This window comes from Rhinolophus sinicus, chromosome 14 (assembly GCF_057876585.1).
Source record: "Rhinolophus sinicus isolate RSI-liver-muscle chromosome 14, RSI-T2T, whole genome shotgun sequence".
Lineage (NCBI taxonomy): Eukaryota > Metazoa > Chordata > Mammalia > Chiroptera > Rhinolophidae > Rhinolophus > Rhinolophus sinicus.
In genome coordinates this window covers 27,480,783-27,495,319 of record NC_142514.1, presented here as the reverse complement: position 1 = coordinate 27,495,319, position 14,537 = coordinate 27,480,783, and the positions used below count along the sequence as shown (strand labels likewise).

Below are 14,537 nucleotides of genomic sequence, written 5' to 3'. Positions count from 1 at the left end.
TAACACACCCAACAAAGAGGCACTGTTGAAATGGAATTCTCACCTTTGCAGGTGTGGTATCCGTTTACACTGCCTACAGAGCTTCCTACAGAGGGCAGTATGGAACCTGAGCAGAAGGACAGAGAGACAAACAGGGCAAGACAAACGTGTTAGGAATACATAGAGGCACTGAATTTGTTCTTTGGCACTCCCTTTAAGCTCAGATCAGGAAGTTAACACAGCACAAGACAACATACTCATGGAAAGAGACAAATCATTTTAGCTGCCAGGCAACAAAGTGTCACTCAAGGTATTTCAGCTCCTTAGCAGTAATGATTACTAATCCTTTCTAGAGGAAATCCAAATTCCAGTCTTAGATCTCCTACTTGAATTCTTTGGACCCTGCCCTAATTTCGTGAAGTACTGGTAAAATGATTAAATGTTTAGAATGTTATTTGACATACTTTGGAATGAGGGTTTATAATAAAACTGAAAAGGTTCAACTTTAACATCAATGTCCTTCAACATAATAAAAATTAACAATAAATGCAATCGAGGACAAAAAAAGCAACATTCTTTTAATAATCATTAAAATTAGTCTTTCTTTTATTATTTCAAAAGGAAGATTCCCTATCTTTTCTCTCATGACTTTCTCCTTCCCTTCTTCCACCAGAAAACAGAAATTCTAAGCACCAATAAATCTGGCTCATAAACATTCCCATGAATTCTGCTTTGGGCCTTTGGTTCTGTTTCTAATTACCACAATTTCATCTATACTCTCCCCACATTGATTCCTTGTATTTCAGAGGAGTGTCACAAGTTAAGTAAAAACTAGATCATATACTAATAAAGATTATACAGAAATCTGAAGAATATTCATGATATAATATTACATGAAAAGGACAGACTAAGACTCTCATGTACATTGATTTCCCTGTGGAAAAAGTCATGTGCAAGGTTATATTAAAAATAGTGGTTACAAAATTTTTACATGTTAACATTATTGTATTTTCATTTAAAAAAAATGAGTCAAACAGAAAGATCATATTCCATTACAGTGTGGTGACAGCCAAAGAAACTGGACTCGTCATTAGGAGAAGAAGGTCCTCATAAGGCTGTCACTAACTCCGTATGGACAGTTCAGTTTCTTTCCCCAATATGAAGATAATAATACCTATCCTGTCAGCTCTCATGGGGTTACTGGAAATAGGTAGTGAGGTAATGTATCTGATAGCACTTTATGAAAAAAAAAAAAAAGAGCTACACAAATGTAAGGAGCTGGAAATAGTCACAGTTTTTGAGAGTTATAACAGAACTTGGAGAATACTCAGGTTGGTGATTTTCAAACTGATTTTTAAAGCACCTTAAGGGGTGCTTTTTAGGGGCTTTGTAAATGTTTGGTTTAAATATTCAGAATATATTTCTAACTGCTTAGCCCTGGCAATCAAACATGCATATTTAATTATGTTCAACCACATACCAACCCACTAGATACAACCAATTTACAGCTGTCCCTTGGTAACCACAAGGAACTGGTTCTAGGACCCCCGCAGATACCAAAATCCGAGGATGCTCAATTCCCTTGTATAAAATGATATATAGTATTTGCATATAACCTACCCCCACCCGCCCATATACTTTAAATCATCTCTAGAATACTTATAACACCTAATTCAATGTAAATGCTATGTAAATAGTTGTTACACTGTATTGTTAAAAAGTCTACATACTTAGTACAGATGCATCACAGGCCTAACTACATAGTACATGACAGAAGCAATGTAACATTTTTTTCTGAATATAATATTTTCTATCTGCGGGTGGATGAATTGCAGATGTGAATACTGAAGGCCAACTGTATGCTGCTTTTTGGGGGAGAATAAAGAAGCTCCTTACTTCTATACATACATTTAAGGTTCTTTTGAGTGTCATTGATTGGAAGGTTGCAGCTCTTCACTAGCACTTTATAATATTCAAACCTGCACATGTCTACTCGTGTACAAAGAAAAACATCTATAGCACATGTGTATTACATTAAATAAAATGTCAAAAAAGGAAAAGGCTAAAAAAAAAGACAGGCTCAGGCACATCTTCTCAGAGCAGGCTCTCATCAGGGTAGAACTGTGTAATGAAGAATTCTTACCACTTTAGGTAATGATGATGTTGGGTTATAGACAGTTTTTGTCTTCAACGCCAGTTTTAGGCATTTTCTATGTTTAAGAAAAAAATGTAAGCCCTCATTGAATATTCTTGGTGAATTAACTTTGAAACAAGAATTTCTTATTATATCACTTTCAAGCTTGTAATTCAGTTTAATTGAAGAGTATTCTGAGATGGTAAAGTGAACTTTTAAAAACATTTCTCATCATTTGCAACTGCTTAACTGTGTGTACCACATTTTCTGGATATAATGCAACCAAAGTTTAGAAATAAATCAGATGATAAGGCTGTCATCCAATAATTCAACTTTTCAAATTTTTTTATTCACAGTCTCAAGTCCCTTGTATAAAATTATGTAATATTTGCATATAGTTTCATTAACAGATTTCATAATAAGTACTATAATATAAATAACTTACAAGGGAAATTTACGCCAACAAAATATCATTTTTGGTTTACATAGAATTCTATATGATTTAAAAAGAAAAAAAATTCTAGTGCTTTAAAAAGTTTGAAAAACCACTGATCTAGTCCAGGAGTCAGAAAGCTACAGCCCACCAGCCAAAATCTGACTCTCTATTTCTGTACATAAAGTTTTATTGGCACACAGCCACACCTATACATTTATATATTATCTATGGTTGCTTCTGTGCTACAATGGCAGAGGCATATACCGTGTTTCCCCAAAAATAAGACCTAGCCAGACAATCAGCTCTAATGCACCTTTTGGAGCAAAAATTAATGTAAGACTGGGTATAATATAATATAACATAAATACCGGGTTTTATATTAATTTTTGCTTTAAAACACATTACAGCTGATTGTCTGGCTAGGTCTTATTTTCGGGGAAACACGGTAGATGTGACAGAGACCACACAGCCCGCAAGCCTAAAATATGTACTATCTGTCCTTTCATAAAAAATGTTTGTCAGCTCCTTATGTAGTCACACGCTAAGTCACTGAACTTAGAGGTTTATGTGTTGGAATAGAAGAATCACCAACAACCTGAAATGTTATCAATATTTTTTAAATTAAATATTGGACTCAATTCAATAGTGAACTTCTGGGTAGCTCCAAGAGATCTTTAAACTTTAGGATACAATAGAAAAGTAGCCATTCTCAGGAGGGAAAAAGAAAGTAAACTTTTCCTTTACGATTTTAGTACAGGAATACACAAACATAGTCTGGTAATAAAACCTATGAGATACCAATTAACAACCAGTAAGTAACTGAGCTCATAATGGATTTGTTTGAAAGACTTAATTTACAGCCAGAGATTACTCATGTATCTAGGCCCAATCTTTGTATTCACTTCCAAGAAATGAGCCAGTCTCTGGTGTACCAACACTGACTCCTAAATATTTAGCCTTTCCCAAGATACCACACTTACACCGCCCAGGGCTGACCCCAATTTAAAGATGATGCATAGCCTCCTCATTCACATGTATAAGAGAGATATTCCTCAAGCGAGAAAATCCTACTTTAATCCTATGTTCATTTGACAGTTCTAAGTGGGCCAACTAGTCTCTTTACTTTTTCCCATCACAGGAAAGAATTTTGCAAAATGGAGCAATGTTATATAGCAAATGGAAACCAGATCAGATTAAAGGGGAAAGACTGTTTCATGGATCCCCCTTGGTTCTCATATCCAACCTTGAGTCTGACTTTTACTAGATAAGAAGTCATTACCAGAAGCCAAAGCAAAGTATGAGGTTTATTCACTATATGTTTAAGAGCCTGCACTCACCTGTTTTGACTTGAGAATCAGGCGCTGTGATCTCCATGATGAGATTTTCTAAAGAAGTGCCTTTGCAACTGATTTCTTCTACCAAAGTTCCCTTACTTGCCCAGTCATCTAGGAGACCCTGTTTAAAGAACAAAATAGCTAAATGTAACATCTGGGAGCTTTCTCCTCATAAGTAGGGATACCTATTCTTCTATATAAACTCCCTAAAGTTTTGATAAGAGTTAAAGAGACCATCCTCATATATTCAGCCATTTCAAGATCTTAGCCTTAGCCAGCCAAGGTTTGGAAGAATGAGATCCTGGAACAATCAGGACCTCCCTCCCTCCCTCCCTCCCTCCCTCCCTCATTTATTGAGAATTTACTAGAGGCCAGGCATTATACTAAATACTGGGAATAGAAAAGAGGATAAAGACACAGTTCCAAAAACCAAGAATTCAGATCATCAATTCCATTATAACATGATAAATGATTTTACAGAAATATGGACAGTCAGTAAACTCTGAAAGCACAAGAGACACATCTAACTCTGGCTAGAGGGAGGAAAGCTTTGAGTTAAGACAAGAGTTTGCCACTGGCCAAAGGGGATAGCATGCATGTAAAAAATAAAAAGAAAAGGGTCATTGGAGAGTAAAATGAGAAGCTAAATATTGAGATATAGAGAAATACCCAGAATCATAGGCTACACTTTGTATTTTCAAGGGAAATTTATATTGGGTTTGAAGTCAGAGCTCTCACTTCCATAGGAAGCCATTAGGAAACAACGGCATCTGCTCTAACACTAAAATGCCAAATCATACTGTGTCTAAGATGTGGACTGTCCACCCAGCAGTAAGATTTTACTTCTTTCATAGCAGGGACAGCATCCTAGCCTTCAATCTCTTTCTCCACACGGAATTTCCCTGATAATCTATGTAGTTTGCTTTTGACTTGAAGCTGCAGAGCAAGACCCAGAGCCATGAACATCTAGCAAGCGCATGTTGCTTAACTTCAAACTGAACATTATCAATTCACAGCTGTCAATTCTTTTATTAAACACTGTTGACTCAAAAGGGCCACAGTTCCCAAACTTTGCATTGACTCACAGGCTATTTTACATTTTTGAGGGAAATACAGCGACATCTGTTGGACACCAGATGAACAACTACTAGTAAGTTCTTTGGCCCTGACCCATTAGCATGTGAGGTTTTCTATTTCTGTTTTTGGCTTTGGGCGGCTGTGAAAAATTTCTTGAAACATTAAGGATATTGTGAACCAAGAAACTGGGGAACCTCTGCCCTAGGGAATTCCCTATAGCAAATGTTCCTGGCACCCTCTCTCTGTGAAAACAATCAAACTCTTTTATTTCATCAGCTCAAGATAAATTCTGCTTTAATAAGACAATAAGGATGCATGTATGAATTAGTTGGAGGCTGGTTTCAACACAAAACAAAAAAAAGAGATGTGTCAGAGGTGCAAGCAGAGGCCGGATGACTCTGAATCAAACATGGTACAGAGGGATTCTGCAGAGGATAGGAAAAAGGTGTCCTACCCTGAAGGTACCTTCCAACCATCTAACTGTTCCTGTATTAGTCACAGTACTAGTTCTTATCGCCTTGATTTCCTGATCATATACCTAGTCACTTGCTCACATATAATTGTCTAATTTTCAAACATACAATGAGAGTTTAAGCTTCTCAAGGATTGGACTTTGACAACTGTCTTTGTTATAGCATGAGAAACATCCATAAAACAGCTTCAACTTTATAGGTATTCTTCCCAGATGCTGCTGATATTAGTTTTTTTAAATAGGCGATGTTCTGGTGCTCAGTGCTTGGGTAGGGGTAGATGGGAATTTCTATTTTGATGCAGATGGCAACTTGCATTTCTCACGCCACTTCCCCACCAGTTGGAGAAAAGTCCACACAGCCTTCTAAACTGCTGTCTAGAGCTCTTTTTGTTCACCTACCTTCAGATGCTCAATCTGCTTTTCCAGCTCTTCAGTACTCATAAAAGTCTCTGTAGGTGGAATACTCCCTTCAGTTTCTTTCAGCCATTTCTGGAAGGTTCTAACCAGCTTCCGGAATTCATCCAACTGTTCCTGGCAAGATGACGCATCTTCCTCTCTGTGAACGAAGACGTTTTGTTACTTACCAGACTAAGCTGTGTAAAGAAGTCACCTTGAGCTAAAACTAGGTTCATTCTAGGACTCTAGGCATCAGTTTCCTAACAGGACCTTTCTTTCCCATCATCTTTTCCACAGCAGCTTTGGCTCAACAACCACATATAATGTAGGAGAACATCAAACTAAGGAATCTGCTGCCCTTGTTTGGACATTTCTGGGGAAAGCAGTCTTCAACCTTACTCTAGGCTAAAGTGAAAGTGAGAAAACTACAGGGAGCCCGCTACGGAGGTACTATGATACAATGGAAAGCATGCAGGCTTTGGATCCCAAGTCCAGCTCTGCTACTTTTTAGGTATTTGACTCTTTCAAGACCTAAATTCAAATGTTAGCTCCTTTAGCAAGGAAGATGCTAAAAGTGAGGCTCTGAGAAATTAGGGTAAGTACACCAATGAATAAAATAAATCAAGGAGAAAGGAGAAATGAATTTGGAATTCAGTTTTAGAAATGGCCACACCTACCAGACTTCAAGCCAAAGACCCTGGTTCCTCATACAGCTAAAAGGCCCTCAGCATATGGGAAGAAAAACAAAGCCTTCATGCCTCTGTCCCCCGCCCCTCCACTAAATAATCTGCTCCTTACAGTACTGGCTTGAGCAACTGCTTTCCTCTAATCGATAAGCCGACATCTGCTAAATCAAGAGACGTCCTATCAAGCTCTTAAACCCATGGAGGCTTTCTAATGGAGGAATCATGGCTTTCCAATGAGCTGATAATCTGAAATAAGCCACCTCTGCAATATATTCCCATCTTTGTCTTAAAAGAATCCAGACACTCCTCCAAAACAGCAACTTAGATGTGGTCAAAACAAACAGGGTGAGTGCCAACATAACCCTTAATTATGCCTGGGAAATCTCCAACTTTTCTCTTTATTTCAAATCCTGCCACAATCCTACTTGCTCCCCCAAATTTGTTCTGTTTGGTCCAGGTAACCTGGGCTTTTATAGAGAGAGAACTGAGCCCCACTACTGGGAAGGAATTCATTACTTAGTAATAGAAAAACCACTAAGCGTGAAGTAGCTTGGGCAGCTTTGACTGAAAGAGCACTTTCCAACCCCCTAGTTCTCAGTAGCAGAGATCTTGATGCCATCTTTTCTAGTGAAGGTGAAGGAGGAGGTAATCATTTCACTCAATAGCAAGAAAAAATTACTGCTCCAATACTGACCAAGACCCATGAGAACGCACCTTTCTTTAACCATCTTCTGTAGCTCTGTGAAGTCCTTTCTGAGGTTCTGTACCCTGTCCTGGTGCTGGGACAGGTCCAGTGGAAAGCCGCAGGAGCGCAGCTCAGTGACCAGATGCTCAAGAGCATCGAGATTCTCCTGTTGCGCTTCCATCTCCAAATTGAGCTCCTGTCAAGCAAACAGGAAATGTATTAAATCCTCTGATCCTTATAAACAAACACACACTAGAAGATGAAAGATATCCAAGCAGCATAACAGAATGAAAAGAAAATGGAGGATTTTGGAGTCAAAAGACCTGAAATTCAGTCACAGCTTTGCCACTTACTAGCTATGATCTTAGTCTGTTAAACGTCTCTAAGCTTCTATAGTCTACCTCTTCTCCTGTGAAAACAGGCAAACACACTCTCTCCACTATTATTTAACACTGTACTGAAGATGCTAGGTAAGAGAAAACAATTTGTGGCCTAAAAATTTGAAAAAGAGGGAACAGTATATTTTCAGATTACATGAAAATATATTTACAAAACCCAAGAGAATCAACAATACAAGTAAAATCAAATAATGAAGTAATTCAATAAGGTAGCAAGATATAAAACCAACAGTGAAAACCTCATTTACAATAGCAGTATGGACGGTGCGGTTTTAGGACTCAACTACAAGGAACATATATACCTTTACGAATAAAACTTGACAACACTTCTGAGACACAAAAGCAGACCTGAATACGTGGAAAGACATCCATAAAAATGTGTGTGTGTATGTATACATGCACGTATGAATAGGCAAATTTAACGTGACCCAAATGAAAAGTGCCAACTTTTTTCTCTAGAACTAACAAAGTTGATTCTGAATTTCATATGGAAAAATAAATGTGTAATTACAGCTATGAAAAATCTTGAAAAGAAAAAAGATAATTAAGGAGACTAACCCTTAGATATTAAAACATACCATAAAGCTTCTATAATTAAAAATAGTATGCTATGGTATACGAATAAATAGACCAGTGAAACAGAATGTTGCAGCCATTCCAGAGCTCAAGTTGGCCCCTCCTAGGTCAAATGAAGTATATGCGTATACTGTGACCCAGCAGTTCTACTCCTGGATATACATATATTGCTGGGGTAGGCAGTACTCTTCACCAAGTATTACTATTTCTACCTCTGCACCTTCTAGGTACATGGTTGAGGATTTATTACATTTCACTACAGTCAGACGTGGTCCAGTGAAACTTACTTTGACTAATGAAAGGTAAATGTACATGCTATCCTCTCTTCCCATTGAAGCAATAACATGAAAGCTGTCAGGATGAAGTTTCTATCAACTTGAGTCCCTGAGTGACCATGATGAGCTATGTAAGCATCCTGCTGATCCAAGTTGAACAAGTCGTATGTGTGAAAATTAAATCTAGGCTATGTTTTTAAAAACCAGACAAATAAGTGTCTAGTTTACAGGATGGTTGTGATAATTCTTTAAGATAACGCAGGTAAAGGTTCCAGTACACTAACATGTTATGTGCTCAGTAGATGTTGGTCCCCTCCTTGCCCTTCCTTTCCCTTATTCTGTCCACTTGGAAGATACATCCTCACCTGGATCTGCTGGAAGAAATGTGCAATGTCTTGATCTGGCTGATTCCCAGAGGCCAGCATCCGATTTTTATTTTCCATGAACTGCTGCAGCTTATCAGAGAGATGTTCGAACAACTCTGCCTGGGGCAGGAGCTTCTTTAGGGAGCTCTCCTTCTCCTGCTGCTGTAGACAGAGCTGCTGGAAGCGCTGGCTCACCTCCGCCAGTTTGCCCTGCAGCACTGCTGCTGTGCTGCTGTCTGCTGTCTCCATGAATCGGGTCACCATCTCACGGGTGGCCTCCAAGCTGCTCTTCTGCCGAGCAATGTCCTGCTTCAATTTCTGTCATCAAGAACACGTCTGTCAGTTCCTGGCTCACTTATTCTAGGATATCTGAGCCACAAACTAATAAACTTCTAGTAACTGCAGGAGGGCTGGAGGATTGCAACTGAGCCTTTAGGATACCATATATCTCATCCCCTTGGTTCTCTGACCCACTCCACCAAATGACTTGGCTATCGCCACTGTTCACGTTTAACAATGGCTTAGAAATTGGGTAGAAATATCTTCACATGCACGATTAGTCACCATTTCTAAGTCTCATTAGAAGATTCATGGAAATGAATTCTTCTAATACTTTTTCAAAATGATGCAGTTATGGAACATGGCAAATACACTTTTTATGGGAACCCTTAGGGTAGAGGTCTCACCATGTTAGTGGCCAGGGCTTCTTGGATGACACCCGATGACAGAGATGCCACCTGCTCCTCTTCCAGGTTTCTTTCAACTTCCTTGATGGACTGTAACAAGCTCTCCAGGCTTTCCTGGACACTCTGAGATTGGGCAATTGCCTTCTGCAGCAGAGCAGACCGCTCAGCCATGCTACAGGAGAGGCTTTGGAAATGGCTAAGTATGGAATCTGGAAAATCAAAGCCACGAGAAGAAAGAGTAGAGACTGTTTTTGTGTTGTGCTTTTAAAAAGAACATATTTAAATTGTACATGTTAATTATAACAGCAGACATCAAGACAAAGAGAAGGAATAAGCTTACTGGGCATTAGCATTTGAGTCAAATTCAATAAGCGTTATTTATTTAGCACCTACTAAATGCCAGAAATTTCTCTCATCAGGAACATGTCTGTCCTAGATGCTGAGGACTAAAGATAATCAAGATAAAGATGCCTTCTACAAACTTAAGACTCTAAAAGAGAGCACAGGCAGAGGAAGGCACATCGCAACTCACCGTGAAAATAAAATCCTAAGTCCTGTATTGGTGCTAAGAGTACTATACCAGAGAAGCCAGAAAGAAGAATGGTTACTTCCTATCCTTTATTTCTTTGGGAGGTGGTGGTGGTGGCCAGGACTTTAAAAAGGAAGTAAATTCCCCGGCTACATCTTGATGCACAAGCAAGATTTCATCATGCATGATAAGCACTCAATTAATGTTATCAGCTAAGCAATAGGAAAAACTTCAGGGGTAAAGCAATGAAGAAATGACTGGTTTACTCGGGAAAGGAAAGAAGTAGTGCATGAATGCCTGAGGAAAAGGGATTGAGCAAGGTGGCAAAGGTCCTTCAATGATGCAAGAATGAAGTTCATTAGAGGGTGAGCTATTCATGTTCACATCCTCAGCACCTACCCTGTTTTCCTGAAAATAAGACCTAGCCGGACCATCAGCTCTAGTACATCTTTTGGAGCAGAAATTAATATAAGACCGGGTCTTATATTATATTACATAAGACCCGGTCTTATAGTAGAATAAGACCGGGTCTTATGTTAATTTTTGCTCCAAAAGACGCATTAGAGCTGATGGTCCGGCTAGGTCTTATTTTCAGGGGAAACACAGTAGCTAGTACAGTGTGATGTATTACAGAATAGAGGTACATACTAGGAATTAAGAAAGTACTATTCCTGTTGCTGCTTCATACCTGTAGTTTCTTGAACATGCTTGCGGTCTGGGGCTGGTTCTCCTTCAATTTCCATGAGATCATGAGCTAATTTTTGGAGCTTTTCTACAGGTACCTGGTGCTCTGCTAATTCTTCCTGCAACTGCTGCTTGTCCATAAAAAAGGACACAAGAAAAATATCTGAGTGAGTAATCTAGTTGTCGGGATCCAGAGCTACCAAGCAGCTTTACAGAATAATTCTCAGCGTATCCACAGCCACAGATCTCAGAACAAAGTGTTTAGGAATCAGCTCTTGTCCAAGGCATCCCAACCGCTGCCTTTAACCTATGCCAGGATTTGCTTTGCTTTGGGGTACTGGAAAAGCAATGCTCTTCAACAGCCTGTGTCCTGGCTTACCTTTGTTGTTGCGAGCTGCTGTTGCAGGACCCCGGGGTCAGAGGCAACAGTATCTGAGAGGAGCTTCTCCACACTGGCCTCACAAGCCCGCATCCAGGTCTGCAGGCTGTTGGCACTGCTCTGGAACTGCTGATACTGGCCTAGCAGCATATTCAGGTGAGAGCCCAACCGTGTACACTGTACCAGAGACAGGAGAGAAAGCAGGCTTAAGCAAGGCCAGGCCAAAGGCAGACGCTTCCTACGCATAGTCTTAAGGGAGGCCTGGCTTTGTTACAGGGGACTCACTGTGACTAGTTGGCGGCAGTGTTGGGGCCCATGGACAGAAGGGTAACAACCACCTGCTATGAGTGGGGTCCTCATTGTTTGATCCATATTATTCACTTCAACTTTTTAATACACTAGAGAAGAGTGAGTTGAATGACAAGCCACCAAAGAAGTACACATCAGGTTGCAGGCAGAAATGGGACTGAGATGTATAAAAAGGGTTTGGAGGTGAGAGGTATTGATAGAAAGCACAAGACAGGTAAGAAGAACTGACTAGATTCTACACAGGAGCTAAAGGGAATTCTTTGATAGGGAGGAAGATAAGGATTTACCCTAGATGCTCTGTCTAGGAATACAGACTGTGTACTTGGTTTAAGTTTCCCCTGTGCTATGATTCTCGGAAGCCCACGTCTACTGGTCAGGACACAGGACGGCGAGCACTGCCGTGAGATACACGCCTGATACTGCTGGCATCAGACATTAACCCCTGGGCCTCCTTGTTCTGCATTTTTGTGTAGCTCATAAAGACATTCTGCCTGTGGTCAATACACAAATTAGCTTGCTCTCTGTGTCCTCACGTTTCTGAGCCCCAGAAAACACCCACAGTTGTGAGGGCAACCATGATGGTTTCACTAGAGGCTGCCAGGAGCCTGTCCCATACCTTTGAATGGAGAGCAGTGTATCTCTCCGTTGCATCCTTCAGTTTGTCCTTCACTAAGGTTCCAGTTGCTGATGGTTCTCTGCCTTCCTCAAAGCTGTTGTCAGTGTCCAACACTTTCTGTCCTGACATAGTCACAAATCTCAAGTCTCCTTTGTGGGAAATTACGTCCTCTGAGAAACTCCCCTGCCGCTTTAGCAGGGCGGGAAGGGCTTCGGAGCTGCTGCCCCCCTCAAGCATGTTCTCCAGCTCTTTCTCAGACCGTTCCAGCCAGTTTTCAAACTCTCTATGATCCTGCAGAAACTTCTGCAGCTCATCTCTCAGTGTCTGCACCTGCTTCAGCTCTGCCTCTGACTGGGCCAGGGAAGTCGCGTATTGTTCCTTTAGCTCTCCTAGCTTCTCCTGCAGCATCTGTCGCTCCTCAGGTGTGAGATTGTGGCCATGCTGGTCCAGGAAGGCCTGAGCTGACTGGGTAGCCAGGATGAAATTTTGCTGCTGAGACAGCAATTCCTGATGACGGGTCTGGGCAAAAAAAAAAAAAAAAGAAAATCCCCCGAAACAAAGGACAATCAGTAGGGACACCACAATAATTTGATTAGTCTATAGCTAGAGATAGAGATCTCTACAGGCTACTTTTCTAGCTATGCAACAATCACCAATATTAGTGAGAGTAAACTGTGTTTCTGGGCAGTAAAGGTAATTTGTACTTTTATTTGTATGTGCTATGTCTATGTGCTTATCTACGCACATTTTTTCTATTCTAATGGGATCCTGCTGATCCAAGTTGAACAAGTAGCGGTTGTTTTATTTTTCTTTAACCTTGTTCTTCACGAGTGTAGTGGGACTTCAGTGTTCCTCACTATCGATACTGTTTGTCCAACTACCGAGTAGGGCTATAGCCTATTTTCCTTCAGCATATAGTCTAGTTTCAACCTGTAGCAACAGCAACCTAATAGCTTCAGCTTCCAACGTCATCTCAGGGAAGCTGGGGTGACAAATATATCCTTCTCAAACAGTAGGGAGCGCACAGTGCTACAGCCTCTGTCCACCACTCAGATGACCCCTTCCTACCCTCCAACCCATCCACCCAAGAGTAAGACAGTTTCTTGCTAGGATGGAGATGCTACTCAGTCAGGCTGATTGCTTCCAGCAAGAGGTGTCAGGAAGGTCCCTATGACAGCAGAACCATCTCTGCTCTGTGCTGTCACAAGACTGCAAGGGCTTTGGGGGGACGCACTACGATGAATCTTCCAAGCGCGGAAGCAGCACACCAAAGGCAGAAATCCTATTAACACAAAATAAGGCAATGGCCCACACACGCCATTCAACAGAAGCACTCCAGCTAAACCAAAGGTGCTAGAAAGGTGTCACTACTAAAATATGTGATGCATGTGTTTTTCAAGTGCCCTACACATATAATCGTCTTTTAATCAAGTAACATACCATTTCCCCCAAAAAAAGACCTAGCCGGACAATCAGCTCTAACGAGTCTTTTGGAGCAAAAATTAATATAAGACCCGGTATTATATTATATTATTACCCGGTCTTATAGTAAAATAAGACCGGGTAATAATATAATATAATACCGGGTCTTATATTAATTTTTGCTCTGAAAGACGCATTGGAGCTGATTGTCCGGCTAGGTCTTATTTTTGGGGAAACACGGTAATGCGCCTGCACATGCCAGTTAATGTCCCAGGAGATGGTTTATCTGGTTGATTCACTGGTTTATCTCCAATGCCTGTCACATAGCAGGGGCTCAATATTTGCTGAATGAATGAGACCGGGTAATAATATAATATAATTTTACTATAAGACCGGGTAATAATATAATATAATACCGGGTCTTATATTAATTTTTGCTCTGAAAGACGCATTGGAGCTGATTGTCCGGCTAGGTCTTATTTTTGGGGAAACACGGTAATGCGCCTGCACATGCCAGTTAATGTCCCAGGAGATGGTTTATCTGGTTGATTCACTGGTTTATCTCCAATGCCTGTCACATAGCAGGGGCTCAATATTTGCTGAATGAATGAACTCATGTATACTCTATACATGAGTATAGAGATAGTGATTATAAGAAATGGTTTCTTGCGGGCAATAGGGAACCATTAAAAGGATATGTATAAAGCATTTTAGAAAGATCACTTAGTGTGGGGGATGGATTGGAGGGTAAAAGCCAACAGGCAGAGACGAGCAGAAGCTACTGTAATAACAGACGTGAAAGCTGATAGTAGTCTCGACTATAATAACATCTCAACGGAGAGGAAGGAGTGTGGCTGGCTTTGAGAGATACAAGCAGCATGGGATTTGATGACTTAATCGATATGGGACAGTGAGGCAGGGAAAGGAATTCAGGATGATGCCTAGTTCAGGCAATTAGGTGGGAATACAGAAAGGGGATCATGTTTGATTGGGGGAGGGGAGTAACTCTAGTAAACAGGCGTTCCATTTTTCAGTTTGAGGTGCTTCGTGGTTCCGAGATGCATAAAGAAAGGCAGATTTATACAATGGCTTAAAGCTC

At 40.4% G+C, this 14,537-nt stretch overlaps 1 protein-coding gene across 30 annotated transcripts in view; it reads right to left on the bottom strand.

The window, feature by feature from the left end:
• The window catches only part of MACF1 (microtubule actin crosslinking factor 1), a 311,168-nt gene that overhangs the window by 85,534 nt on the left and 211,097 nt on the right, over positions 1–14,537 (bottom strand). For 27 of the 30 annotated variants that reach the window (XM_074334445.2, XM_074334456.2, XM_074334436.2 and 24 more), the window contains 9 exons: positions 12,017–12,535; positions 11,092–11,268; positions 10,717–10,840; positions 9,500–9,708; positions 8,814–9,131; positions 7,229–7,395; positions 5,832–5,988; positions 3,887–4,004; positions 44–106 (listed from right to left, as the gene is read on the bottom strand). In XM_074334445.2, coding sequence (XP_074190546.2) covers positions 44–106; positions 3,887–4,004; positions 5,832–5,988; positions 7,229–7,395; positions 8,814–9,131; positions 9,500–9,708; positions 10,717–10,840; positions 11,092–11,268; positions 12,017–12,535 — 1,852 coding nt within the window. The remainder of the gene's footprint in view (positions 1–43; positions 107–3,886; positions 4,005–5,831; positions 5,989–7,228; positions 7,396–8,813; positions 9,132–9,499; positions 9,709–10,716; positions 10,841–11,091; positions 11,269–12,016; positions 12,536–14,537) is intronic. The other 3 variants (XM_074334448.2, XM_074334454.2, XM_074334429.2) reach the window with 1 other exon arrangement.